Here is a 13,194-nt window from a genome sequence, read left to right on the forward strand (position 1 = left end):
ACATAGATTATGCTGTTTGCCCTGAATCTTATCTAAACAGAGTCTTTTCTAAGCTTCAAATATTGATAAGCTTCCACATCGCAATCACTCCCTCCAAGCGCCTCCCTCCTTCCCCCAGTCTTTTTTTCTCTTCTTTTCAACGTACACCTATTTGGAAGGAATGTGCAGTAAAATTCATAGTGTCTGCCAGCGCTGCTCAATCCCAATGCTATCTTTCCAGACATGGAAAAAAATCCCTCCTCTTGCTCCACATCTGCATCTATTCAAATTGCTTTTCTTAAGGTTTCAGCATGGCAGACTGTTACCTTGATGTTGCCTCTGACATGTTACAGATCATCATATGCAGGGTTTATAATGGGGAGGATGGGTTTACCACTAAAACTAATGAGATACTGATGCAAAAGAAATATTGCAATACAGCTGAATAGCGCAACACTATTCAGCCTTTTGAAGAAGAGGTCCGAATTTCGGAGACAATGGGGAGTCATCTCTGTTTCCCTTCAGTAACTCCTGCTCCTGTCAGGCAGGTGCATCTTACTGGGGGATTGAGGGATGGTTTTTGAAGGAGGCCATCCTGGTTTGGACCTATGGCACTGGAGCTCACGGCACAGAGCAGGCTGAAGTCTAGTAATCCCTGCAGTCAGAACTGCAGGTATCTGACACTGCAGCAAATTCAGTATAGTTTCCATCGCTTTTTTAGCACGGGAAAGTTAACAGGCTCTTCTCATCATACGGCAGCCAGTTGCAGCCATGCCACCACTGTAAAATACAGCCTAAAATTGCATCCCTGAATTAAGCATCCATATAGCCATCTAATGCTGACTCTGTGAGGCTTATCTGTGTAGTTATCTACACAGTATATGAAGCTTTGAAGAGCTTCACTGTTGCCCAAATTTTGTCAGTGTTTGAGTACAGCATTTTGGTTTCTCACTCTCTGATTCCACACCCCATTGCAAAGCTGCCTTACCTGGTGCTACAAGAAACCAAGCTCAAAAACTGAGCAGCTACTGAATATTTCATCTAGTGGGCCAAAAGGAAAGCATGAAAATCAGAAATACAACAAATTATTTTCTAGCACCCTAATGAAGAGGAAAGAAAGAATTAGGTTTAGTATTTAAATGATGTTTTGGTTTGTTTTTTTAAACTGTGTTTGATTGGAATTTTTAAGGACCTATTGTATTATGTCTGATATGGTCACTGTGTGTTGGCAGATTTTAATCTGTTCCAGTGGTTTGCTGGCAGGACAGGGATTGCGTCTTATGTCTGCATTTCAGTGGCACTGCCAGGGGACATCGGGCCTTTTGCCCTTGTCTGTGGACACTCAGAAATGAAATGTAACTTAACCTTAGCACAATTTGGGGAGAAGTTACTACAACCTTGCCATACTATTTTTTTTTTAGTAAGATTGTGACATCTGTGCTGGCAAAAATACCCCACCCTACAACAACAAAAAAACTCTGCTAAATCATTTGTGGTTTAATCATTGTCACATTACAACCACAAAGTACCCTAAGTAGCGGCCAAAACAATCCTGCTAGGCCTTTTCAGAGCACTTTCCAACCAAAGTGGCTAAATACCATGCAGTAATTCTAAATTACTTTTGTATGCTGTTTCTACTTTATGTTCTTGAATAGCTTCTAATAAAACGTCGGAAAATAATCACTGGAATGAAAATACCAGTGCGTTAACAGCAACTGAGGAACAGTTTATAGTGTGAAGTGTTACAACAACTCATCTTTTTAATTCTACTGTTTAAAAAGTTATGGTGTGTTTGTTAAAAGATAGGGATGCTTTTGATTTCTAGTTTCACTAGAAGCAGGTTTGTTTGGGGTTTTTTTTGGAAAAAAATCTTCCCTATCAATAGTGCTATCAAAGAGATCACAGATTATTGCGGAGATCCTTATATGATGTTTCTGAGTCCCTAAAACATGATTTTTTATCTGAAATTTGGTGGTTTTGGCCAACAGATAATTAGAGAGGAAATATTTTCAAGGCAGTAAAACAATACCTATTTTATCTTTTTCTTTTCTGTCACACTAGTATCTAAGAATATCAGATAACATTCAGGTTGATGGGAATAAATTTTTAAAAAACCCTTGTAGTAAACTTAATGCCTTAAGTTTGCCATTTTTGAATACAATACTTCACACGTCTGCAAACCTCTGCTGTACTGTTAGCATAGTATCTGGAAACTAATAGCCTCTGTAGTTATATATTGTTTAATTAATCCATGATCTGTCACACTTCATTATTGGACACATCCACTGTCTGGTTGTTTCTGTGTAGTTCACTCTGTATCTCAAGGGATGTCGAACACTTTGGTTGGTGTAAAACGTGCTTTTTGTCCTGGCTTCTCGCCCAAGCACATGCTGCATGGCAGGTAACGAGTCACAACCTAACGAGCCTTGGTAACTGAGCTTTCCTGGGGAGCCAGTTGCTGGTTCAGTGACCTGTATTACCCAGTATCTCGTTTGGCAGAGAATTAAGAATGGAGCAGACACATCATCAGCAGATTTTCCTGAGTGCAGACTCATTTTGGTACAAGCTGTCAAAGTCCAAGGACCCTCCAATCTAGCTTTCTAAACCTCATCTGTCAGTGGAGTATAATTGGTTTATAAATTGGCTTAAAGATAATAATGGAACTAACCTTTTTACACAAAAAGCATGTCTGCAACTATGATAAACTTCTCCAAAGCTTAAAAATAATAGTCCTGAATAATGTATCAGTGAAACATCCTAGTAGGTGATTGGTGGTTGGAGGTTAGTGCAGGCTGGTGTTGCAAAACAGTCAGCTGTTGCAGTAACTCACATAACTGATGTTAGAGCCACTTCTATGGAAGTTGTTTTGTTGTGGTTTTTAGTTGTTTTTTAACTGCTTTTTCTCGCTACAAGAATGCTAATATGGTGTTTGACTTCTGCTGCGTCAGCTTGTGGCAGGTAACAGAGCTCTCCACCGGACCACGGTCAATCCAAAAAACTGAAGTGCCTGAACATCAAGTAACCTCCATGAATTAAGGATTCTTTGTACAAAATGTTGTTCATTCAGTTTTGTTTAGTTGGTTGTTTTTCTTGGCGTCTGCAAATGCTGTCCTGTTCAGTAGATTGTTCCGTGGCTGTGTGCAGAGAGGCTTCTTTATTATCGTTTCCTTTAACATGCTAAAGTTATCCACACATAGATGTGTGCACAGACATCTGAGCAGAATATAGACATCTCTGTGCTTTAACACAGGGATTCACGTATCCTCACTGCAAGTCCTTCTGGCACATCCAGATTGTTGAATTGCACATGATGTGAGAGTACCAAAAAATTCTGTTCATGTCTTTCCTAGTCAAGTTAGCTGTGATATTTAATTTAATCCTTATTTAATCCTTCCTTCTCTGCTTCTTGCAATTATTGGAAGTTCAGTATGCACATAAGAAAAATAGATGGGCAGAATTTGAGGACTTTTGCTCTTAGAGTATACTTACTAGTTAACTTAAATGAGAGTTGAGTGCAGACATGCCAGCCAGTCCAAGGGACAGCTAGGTTTGCATGGGCCGTTGTATTATAAAGATCCCCATTGCCAGATAAACCTAGCACAATTTTAGGTTTAAAATAAATTTGAGGAGTTGTATATCTCTGTTTGCTGTATGTTAAGTGTGTACAACATATGAACATGCTTTATGTATAAAATATACTAAGATCTTTCTTGAATTAAGATGGCTTCCTTTCTTCAGTAGATTGTGTTCTGTACTTATAAGTAATTGCCTTATTACTGTAAAGTAGTTGTTTCTTTTAACAAAGTTGATGTTTTTGAGATTATAAGGATACTAGGAAATGTTTGAAGATTTCCATTTAGATCCTCTTTCTTTGTCAAATTGCCTGCTTAAAAAAAGGGGGGGAAACCTGTTTGTACCCTATTATTAAAGTTTGTTCCTAGAATGATGGGAATCAGCTCATATCAAACAAGACAAGGATATCACCATTTTTTTAAGTGAAGACCAGTAAGGTCACTCCACTTAGTTCACTGTCTCTAGTCAGCTCAAAAATACCCTCATATTTTGTTGTAGCACACTAGTAATAGTCTGTGTATGTATGACTCTACAATGCTTGTAGGTTTGGAGGGGGGTGCAAAATGCCACCACGCTGTAGTCATAGTAGAATAAAATGTGAAGCCAGACAATAGTATAGAAAATGCAACCTATCTATAAACCTTTTATTTTTAATTAAGACTATTTGAACACCTATTTACTTGTAAAAAGATTTGTACTATTTAGCAGGGCACCTCCAGCAGTAGTTTAATTTCCCTCCAGACAGAGCTGTCCCAGTGCTACCTGCAGCTTCTGCAGCATGCATGAGAGAGCTGGAGCTGAGTACTTCCCATCTCTAGCAAAACTGATGGCACTGTCTAGGAGATAAAAGAGTGGTCCAGAGTCGTTTTGCTCGGCTCTGTCCGAAGCGCTGCCCTTGTTCCAAGAGAGAGCCCAAAGCTGCAGATTTTCCATCCAGCCTCATTATTTATTTCTCAGTAGAGCTTTTTGTTGTCCTTAGTCTCTAATGAAATAGATAAGGTGAATAAAAACCAAAACAGATAGACAACACGGAGCTCTGGGTGGGAGGAGGAGAGGGAAAATAGTAATGTTTTTTCTCAATGAGAGAAAAAGAAAAAAGTAGAGGGGAGGGAAGGAGGGGCTCTAATGGATTTGCTCAGTGCCCAGAAATACTCAGGATTTACAACCACAGCAATCTTTTCAGTTAGGGCAGTAGTGTCATTCATTTGCTGTATTAAACTTCTGCAGACAAATGGATATGTGGTTTTGGTGTTTTCATTTCTGATCAGTTTAATCCTTGTATCTCTTCCTTAGTTTGATAAAGGTTGTTGTATCTCTGTGAGTGGAGTCTGTGGGTTTGGATTGAGACGAATAGTTACCAGCGCAGCTGTAGAGGGAAGCTCTATTACAAACAGCAGGCACCTCATCTTCAGTTCTTCTCTCAGGCACCTCATCTTAAGTTGATTCAGAGCATCCGGGATATGGTTGTGTTTTGTCTTACAGCAACAGAGTTCTGACCTTCATTTATATCAAAAGAGGATGAGGCTTCAAATAGTTGACCAGGGTCAGACGTTACATGTGGCTTTACAGTCATGGGGATGAAAATAGAAGACTTGTAGTAATATTCAGCTAAGAAATCATGGAAGAGATCTCAAAAGAACATCTAGTGTCCCCAGAAAGAATATTAAAGACTTTTAGAGCAGTTAGAGTTGACTGCAAAGTGCAGAAGCTGAACTGGGAGTTACACACAGAAATTCTGTATTCCCACAACCACAAAATAAACAGGAAACCAACTGTGATTCAGTAATACTTCCAGTTTGGTATCAGTAATATCAGCACGATAGATTGCAGTGATTTCAATTTATCATGCAATAGATTGGAGCCTATTGTGAGATAGCTCTGAAACATAGATGAATCTAGAGAAGGGAAAATTGCAATACAATCAATGTTTAAAAAGATAAAAAGATAAATTCTTGTATAATTATGTTGAACGTAGTTGTCAAAGAACAACTGGTTATAGTTGTATTAATTCTTACTGAAGGAAGAATCTAAATTCCTTTTTAAAGGAGGGAAAACACAAAACCAGCACATTTTGAACAGGAAGACTGCACATACATTGTGGATGAGCATCATGCACCTGGGCACTGTTGGCTTTTGTGAGGAAACAGCAACCGAGAGTTCGTCCAGCGTATTGTGCCGCACACCTCTGTCTTGTGGTCTTGCTTGGGCAAGGAGGGTGCTTCTTCAGCTGCATGCATGCAACAGGATAAAAAGTTTGAACTCTGAGTAACCTGGTGGGGAAAGGGAGGCTGCCTGTTAACTAACTTCACGCTGAGCTGATTACCAGTCAGTGTTAATGGGAGAGTAAAGGTGTATTGGTTTCTGTGTCGACAATGTGCAAGACGGAGCAGCCACTTGCTCTGCAGTTTGTTTCTGACCTTTATATCAGAGCCATATAAGACAACTGAATTTTATTTAAGCACTCCCATAAGATGATTTTATTTCAGCCTTTGAAGCCTCAGTACTTTCAGCAAAAAGTGCTAATGTAATTATGATATGACATTCATGTTCACAAGACCCTAGACCTGCGTGTTTAACTGGATTAAAGCAAATGGAACTTGATGGGGTTTTGGCCTTAAAAATTGCTCGTTTTTTATTTATTTAATCATGCCAAAATTGAACAAGGAAAATATTCTTCTACTGTACCTTAGCCCTAGTTGTCTTGACTCTGCAACCGCTCTGTTGATGATGACTCAAAGCCATGGTGAACTAATTAAGACAGTACTGTGTTACTAACAAAAGAGCTGCTTTCTTCCTCCCTCCTCCTCCCAACAGTTTGTCAAACAAAATTGTATCCTATACCAAAATAATAGAAATCTAATGTATCCTGGCACTCTGTCTCTAGTCAACCAACAGTATTTTGTAATGCTGTTTTAGTACGTGCATTAGAGGACTTGTGTTTTACACAGCCCATTAACACAAGGGAATCATTAATTTCTGGAGAATGTCTTTGCCAGAAAGATGTGGGCTTTAAATCTTCTACATACATAGGAAAGTACTGTCCATCTCAAATGTTCTAAACGGTTATGATCATTATTGAAAATAATAGGGACAGTAACATTTTATGCTCTGCATTTTAAATGACTGCATTTTACAGTTGACATTCTTTTAGAAAACTCACTGATAGATTTGCATCTGCATAGACATGCTTAGATACAGTTTTTCATGTGGATCTGGATTATAAGGTGCTGCTGTTTCTCTTCTTTGTAGTTTTCTGTGCTTCGCATGCATGTTAAGATAATTTTGTCTTGTTTAAAGTATTTTTGTGCTAATGTAGTTGCTCTTTCCACCTTTGTTTTTTATATAAACAAGGGGCACACGTGTTACATCTGCTTTTTGAAAGTTGTCTTTAAAAACTTTTAGCAATAGTTAACTCAGCTGTTTGTTTCTGCTCTCTAAGGGGTCGCCTGGCCTGATATGCACCGTCTGGCTGACAGAGTCCATCTGGAGGAGTTGACTAAAATTGGCATTCTGAAAGGCAATGTAGATGACATGGTGAAGGTTCATCTGGGTGCAATATTTATGCCACACGGACTTGGACATCTACTTGGAATCGATGTGCACGACGTTGGAGGCTACCCAGAGGTTAGTGTTAGTCCATTCTCAACTGCCTTGCAGATTAACCCCTCTCAATTCGATCAGCATTTCTCTTAGTTTATGCATGATTAGCCAGTTGCATGTTCTCAGAGGTGGAGCAGATGTGCATTTAAGTTGTCTTTTTCTGGATGTGGTATTTTATGCAGTTTACTTTAAGGGAATCTATTAGTTCATTAAAACATAAATTGCTTATGGGGAGAATTCAACTGATGCCGCCCTTTGGGCATTCTTAATCTGTTCAATTTCTACATACATTGTGTTGTTCTTCCATGAGTCACTGCTGTAACATATATTACTCAAGCATACCCTATGCTGTGACAGAGAGCATCTGTCTCTCTACCCGAGACCTGTAGTGGGAAGACTCACTTGCTCCATTCTAGATGTGAGACAGCTGTGGGAGCCCACTGCTGCACCTGGGCTAGTAAATCCCGATGGCTGTGTCATATGGAAACAAGCTGGCTCATATTCCTGTCTTGAACTTTGATCTCCAGTGTCAACATGGGCACCAATGCAGATGTGTTGTCCTGGAATGAGAACAGAAAGAAAAAATCCATCAAGTCTTCCAAATGTGAAAACCTCTTGCATTCTGAGTTTCTGCAGAAAACACAGAACGATTACCTTTTTCCTTGAATTAACGTGCCCCTGTACTCGGCACTGGTGAGGCCGCACCTCGAATACCGTGTTCAGTTTTGGGCCTCTCACTACAAGAAGGACGTCGAGGTGCTGGAGCGTGTCCAGAGAAGGGCAACGAGGCTGGTGAATGGTCTGGAGAACAAGTCTTATGAGGAGCGGCTGAGGGAACTGGGGTTGTTTAGCCTGGAGAAAAGGAGGCTCAGGGGAGACCTCATCGCTCTCTACAACTCCCTGAAAGGAGGTTGTAACGAGGTGGGTGTGGGTCTCTTCTCCCAAGTAACTAGCGATAGGACGAGAGGAAATGGCCTCAAGTTGCGGCAGGGGAGGTTTAGATTGGACGTGAGGAAAAATTTCTTTACTGAAAGAGTGGTTAAACATTGGCACAGGCTGCCCAGGGAAGTGGTTGAGTCCCCATCCCTGGAGGTATTTAAAAGACGAGTAGATGAGGCACTTAGGGACATGGTTTAGTGGGTGGTGGTGTTGGGTTGACGGTTGGACTCGATCATCTTAGAGGTCTTTTCCAACCTCAATGATTCTATGATTCTATGATTCTATGACTGTGGTCTGAAAGCAGAATGGGTAAAATTCTGTAACCAATGAATGGTAAGATGTTTGCAATGATACTAACAAAAAAAAAAACCTCTAAGAGGAATTGAACTTAAGGTTTGAATAAAGAAAGGAAGTTTACAGCAGCTTCAGAAAGATTTCAGAAGGATTTTCTGTGTGTTATGTTTTGGTTATTTGAGGCTACCTCTTTAAGGATTTTCAATATGAAATTTCAGTATGAAAATGGATCATTTGCCTTCTCTTTTATGTAAGATGTTCTTTTACAAGAACCTGAAAAAGAAACTAAGAACTATTTAGGTAAGGTTTAAGCATATTTTGGAGCTTGTTCATGTTGGGTGGACAGGCTACATAACAGCTGCTATGACTGGGTTCACTTTTGCAGACAGGGAAGAAACAGTATATAATATTTGAGGGTACTTGTTATGTTCACAATATATAATTATTGTTGAGACACAATACTGTGATGACAATGTATTGGCATCAGCCAATAAATTGTATGTAATAAAAATGAAACAAAAATCAAAAGCAACCCTATTCTGTTTTTAAGGTTTCTTTGCTCGCTAATACAGAAAGGATGGATGTTTCCCCCTCTGTCTCTCCCAAGTGCATTCTTTCTGTGTACAAATAGAGGCACTCAGCAAAGCACAAGGGATGTGATTACTTGGAGAGTTCATGGACTTCAAAATCCAGGACCCCGATGTTGCATGCCTTCGCTTAGACTGTTTTCGCTTGTGTTGTGAATAACCTTTCTGAATTTGGTGGACTTACGTAAACTGGAGCACATGTTCAAGACTTGGTAGGGTAAAGAGATAACTAAATTTTAGGAACAAGTAAGAAGAATTGTGAGAGTGAAAAGTACCAGGCTTGGGTTTTATTTAGAAACTGTATGCTTTGAAGGTTAGAGCAAGTACCTTAATTTCAAGGGAGATTTCTAGAACTGATTTTTTGGGGAGCATAGAGCAACGGACCCTATACACCTTCCATCTCTCAGCAGGTTTCAGTAGTGTGGCATATGAGCTACAGAATCAGTTTTTTGTAACTAATTTTTATTTACATATGACCAAATTTACAACTGTTAATTATCCAGTGTATTTTATAATTTAAGGGTCGTTTTTCTGAAAGCAGACCAATCTATCCACAGTTTTGAAAGAGCAACCTGTTATAGACAAAAATGGGTTTAGGGATTGTATTGTCAAATGAGTTAGGCTCTCCACTTTCATGCTTAACGTGTAAAAATACCAGAGCTCTATGCAGATAGAGAATTATATACCTGCAAATGGCCAAGAAGGCCAATGGCATCCTGGCTCGTATCAGAAATAGTGTGGCCAGCAGGAGTAGGGAAGTGATCGTGCCCCTGTACTCGGCACTGGTGAGGCCGCACCTCGAATACTGTGTTCAGTTTTGGGCCCCTCACTACAAGAAAGACATTGAGGTGTTAGAGTGTGTCCAGAGAAGGGCAACGAGGCTGGTGAGGGGTCTGGAGAACAAGTCTTATGAGGAGCGGCTGAGGGAACTGGGGTTGTTTAGCCTGGAGAAAAGGAGGCTCAGGGGAGACCTTACCACACTCTACAACTCCCTGAAAGGAGGTTGTAGCGAGGTGGGTGTGGGTCTCTTCTCCCAAGTAACAAGTGATAGGATGAGAGGAAATGGCCTCAAGTTGTGCCAGGGGAGATTTAGGAAAAATTTCTTCACTGAAAGGGTTGTCAAGCATTGGAACAGGCTGCCCAGCGAAGTGGTTGAGTCACCATCTCTGGAAGTATTTAAAAGACATGTAGATGTGGTGCTTAGGGACATGGTTTAGTGGTGGACTTGGCAGTGCTAGGTTAACGGTTGGACTTGATGATCTTAAAGGTCTTTTCCAACCCAAATGATTCTATGATTCTATTCTGTGATTCTAAATATTAAAATTCTTTGTTTGCGTAGACGTGCAACTGCATTCTTACATTAAGAATGTTTGCGTGGCTAATTTACTTTCAAAATCCAATGCTAAATAACAAATTTCCTGAATATGGGGGAAGCATTTATGTAAACTCACAAACAAATAGCTAAAGTCCTGTATTTGCATATAAATGTGCATGTAGATAGAGGTGGGGCATCAGCTTAGTTTGAAAAACAATTAATTTGAGGTTCTGAAGAAGGGCAGCCCCTTTAAACTCTCTTTGCGGCATTAATTCCTCGTCTGTTAGACCCGTCACTTCTCTCTGACCCAAAGTATGAGGTTCCTTATATTGGGTCATTTGACTAAGGTGAGGTCAGAGCACCTGATGGTGGAAAACCCACATCAAAGCCTGTCGATGGGATGAACTTCATTAGGCTTGAAGCTCTAATGGGAGGCATGGTCCCTGCCCACGGCAGGAGGGAGCCGTAGGGCTGCAGTGCTGGGGCAGCACTGGAAGGCTTCAGGGGACATGGTTTTCCCCAGGTAAATCTAAACGTGAGCAATTGGGCACCTCTCACCTGAGTGTGATACATGTCTGTATTAAATGGGAGAAGGCTTGTGTCTTGTGTCTTGTTGTTTCATGAGAAAATGCATTTTGAAGACATCTAGTACGCTGTGGAGTGATTTTTGATGCATTTTAAATGTTTACCAGCTAGCGAGATTTTCACAAGGAATTTCATAAAGCTATTTGTGTGTTTATTGTACACTGAGCCCATGCCTGTAGTATCATGCTCTTTTTTCTAGCTGGTTAAGAAGCAAGTTATTTGCTTTTGGCTGAGGGAATTTCTGGGAGTATTATAAAGGATTTTTTAAAAATAAAAACTTTCCAAGTGGATATTATTCCATTATTTTTCCTCAAGTGTAAACAGTTACATTTGGAATAATACAATAAGCTTTAATTTCCTAATTTTTATCCGTCACAAAGTTTTGTGTGTTCCAAAAAAACTATTTCCAGACATTGTTAGCTTAGATTAGTTATTCATTAGTAGCCAAAAATTTCTTTTTTCAAAATTGGCAATAATAAGTTTTCATCTTTTCCAGTAAGCTGCTTTCACATGCAGCATTGAACAAGCACTTTCTTCCTCTTTGACAAACACTGTAAAAAGCTTGCACATTTTCTGCAAAGGATACTCTGGGATATTAGAAAAATATAACATTTCCCTTCCTTTTTCTTGCCATGATAAAGAATAATTGGTTTTGGCCAGCAATAAATGCGGCTTAGCAACTATGTTTAGAGCAAGATTTTTAAAAGACCGTAACCACCAGTATTTCCCATTGAAGCACGTAAGTAGATGTCCTGATTTTCAGAAGTACTTGGCAGTCAAGAGCTCCTTCGGGAACTGGGTCTCCTGCAGTGTACCGTGGTATTCCTTGTGGGGAAACCGAGCATTGAACACTTCTTTGAAAATCTGTCTGCTTCTTTTAAGGGTCTAACTACAACTTGAGCAGTTCTGAAAATCCAGCCCCAGTGGTACTAATCACTTCAGAAAATCTGGCCCTTAGTCAGACAGAGCTAGCTTCAAAGGGTGAAAACTCCACTGGGCTTAGCTTCAGCTGTAAAATTTAATCATGGAGATGGTTTTCCCACACTCTTTCATTTGTTTCTGGGTAAATTCGATATGGGATATAAATGAGAGTTTGTGCCTGTTGCAATGGAGAAAATGTGGTAGGTGATCCCAAATTTTCAGACCCTGAGGTGGATGGGGCTGAAGTTTTCATTTAAATCTAGGTTCTGCGTCTCTAGATGCTTGAGTTGATTCAATTTCATGTTATATTAATTGACTGTAAGGCTCTAAAGAATGCTAAGTACATTTGATGACTTTCTATAATAATAAGCCAGTTAATTTAAGTAGGGTTAATAACTACTGTGATTTTAACATCTTGTGAATTAAGAGTTTCATTTTGTTTTGTCTTTTAAAATTATAAGATTTACCTTAGTTTAAAGTTTTAATTCAATTCTCTGTTCTCATGAAAAGCTGATCCTTTCATCGCTATTCTGCATCAGCAAATTAGAGGTTTGTTTTGATTCTGGAGATATCCATGTCCTTCCATTACTGTGCATGCTTGGGGACCATCTCTGCTGCTCAGAGAGGTGTACAAGCTGCGTCTGGCTCTAAGAGAAAGCTTGGTCCAGGATCCCAGATGACTGTTTGGGGATTTAGGTCACCAAACCTACTAGAGCATACAGGAATAATCTTGTTCTCTTTCTTATTCTGGCAAAAATTATTTTCCTTATATATCCTACTTTATGCTGAAGCAGATGATTTCAATTTTTTTGTGGTTAGCATTGCAAATGATGCATTAATGTTTTTTTCCTTTAAGAAGCAGAGGATGAGGTGAATTTACCAAGGAGCCTAAAGCTGCTATGTAGAGTCCCAGTGATGCAAATTGCTTCACTTGGTCATAACCTTGCAAAGCCTTGCTCTTGCTGTGCATACCCAGGACCTACAAAAGTCTGTATGGTAGGCGCTTATATGAGCAAAGAGTAAAAGGGCCTTTCACCAGTTTTAGCTCTAGGTTTTGTTCTTGTGAGCGATTATACACCTTGAGAAAAGATTAGGAGAAAAAAACTGTTGCTTCCGCTTCATGGGGTCCACTTGAATCACTTTCTTTTTGATTCTTTGAATTTCTGCATAGCAGAGCCATATGGTTGTGTGGGCCACTGAGCAGGCAGAGTGCAGGCAAGAAACAAATTGGTGAAGACTTTCAATTCTACAGCATTTCCATGCAGAGCAGCACTGAAATCCATAGTCCTTATTGTTATCTGTTGGGTCAAACACCAACCAGGAGAGTTTCCTGCAGCCTAAGAGTCTTCTGTGGGATTTAAACCCCTCTCAGAGTTAGGTTAATAGATCTTCTTACCCTGC

General features: G+C 39.8%; 1 protein-coding gene across 2 annotated transcripts in view; it reads left to right on the forward strand.

Moving 5' to 3' along the window:
• Positions 1-13,194, forward strand: part of PEPD (peptidase D) — a 145,121-nt gene that overhangs the window by 116,647 nt on the left and 15,280 nt on the right. For both annotated transcript variants that reach the window (XM_076349138.1, XM_076349139.1), the window contains one exon: positions 6,992-7,176. In XM_076349138.1, coding sequence (XP_076205253.1) covers positions 6,992-7,176 — 185 coding nt within the window. The remainder of the gene's footprint in view (positions 1-6,991; positions 7,177-13,194) is intronic.

This window comes from Aptenodytes patagonicus, chromosome 11 (genome assembly GCF_965638725.1).
Source record: "Aptenodytes patagonicus chromosome 11, bAptPat1.pri.cur, whole genome shotgun sequence".
Taxonomy (NCBI): Eukaryota; Metazoa; Chordata; class Aves; order Sphenisciformes; family Spheniscidae; genus Aptenodytes; species Aptenodytes patagonicus.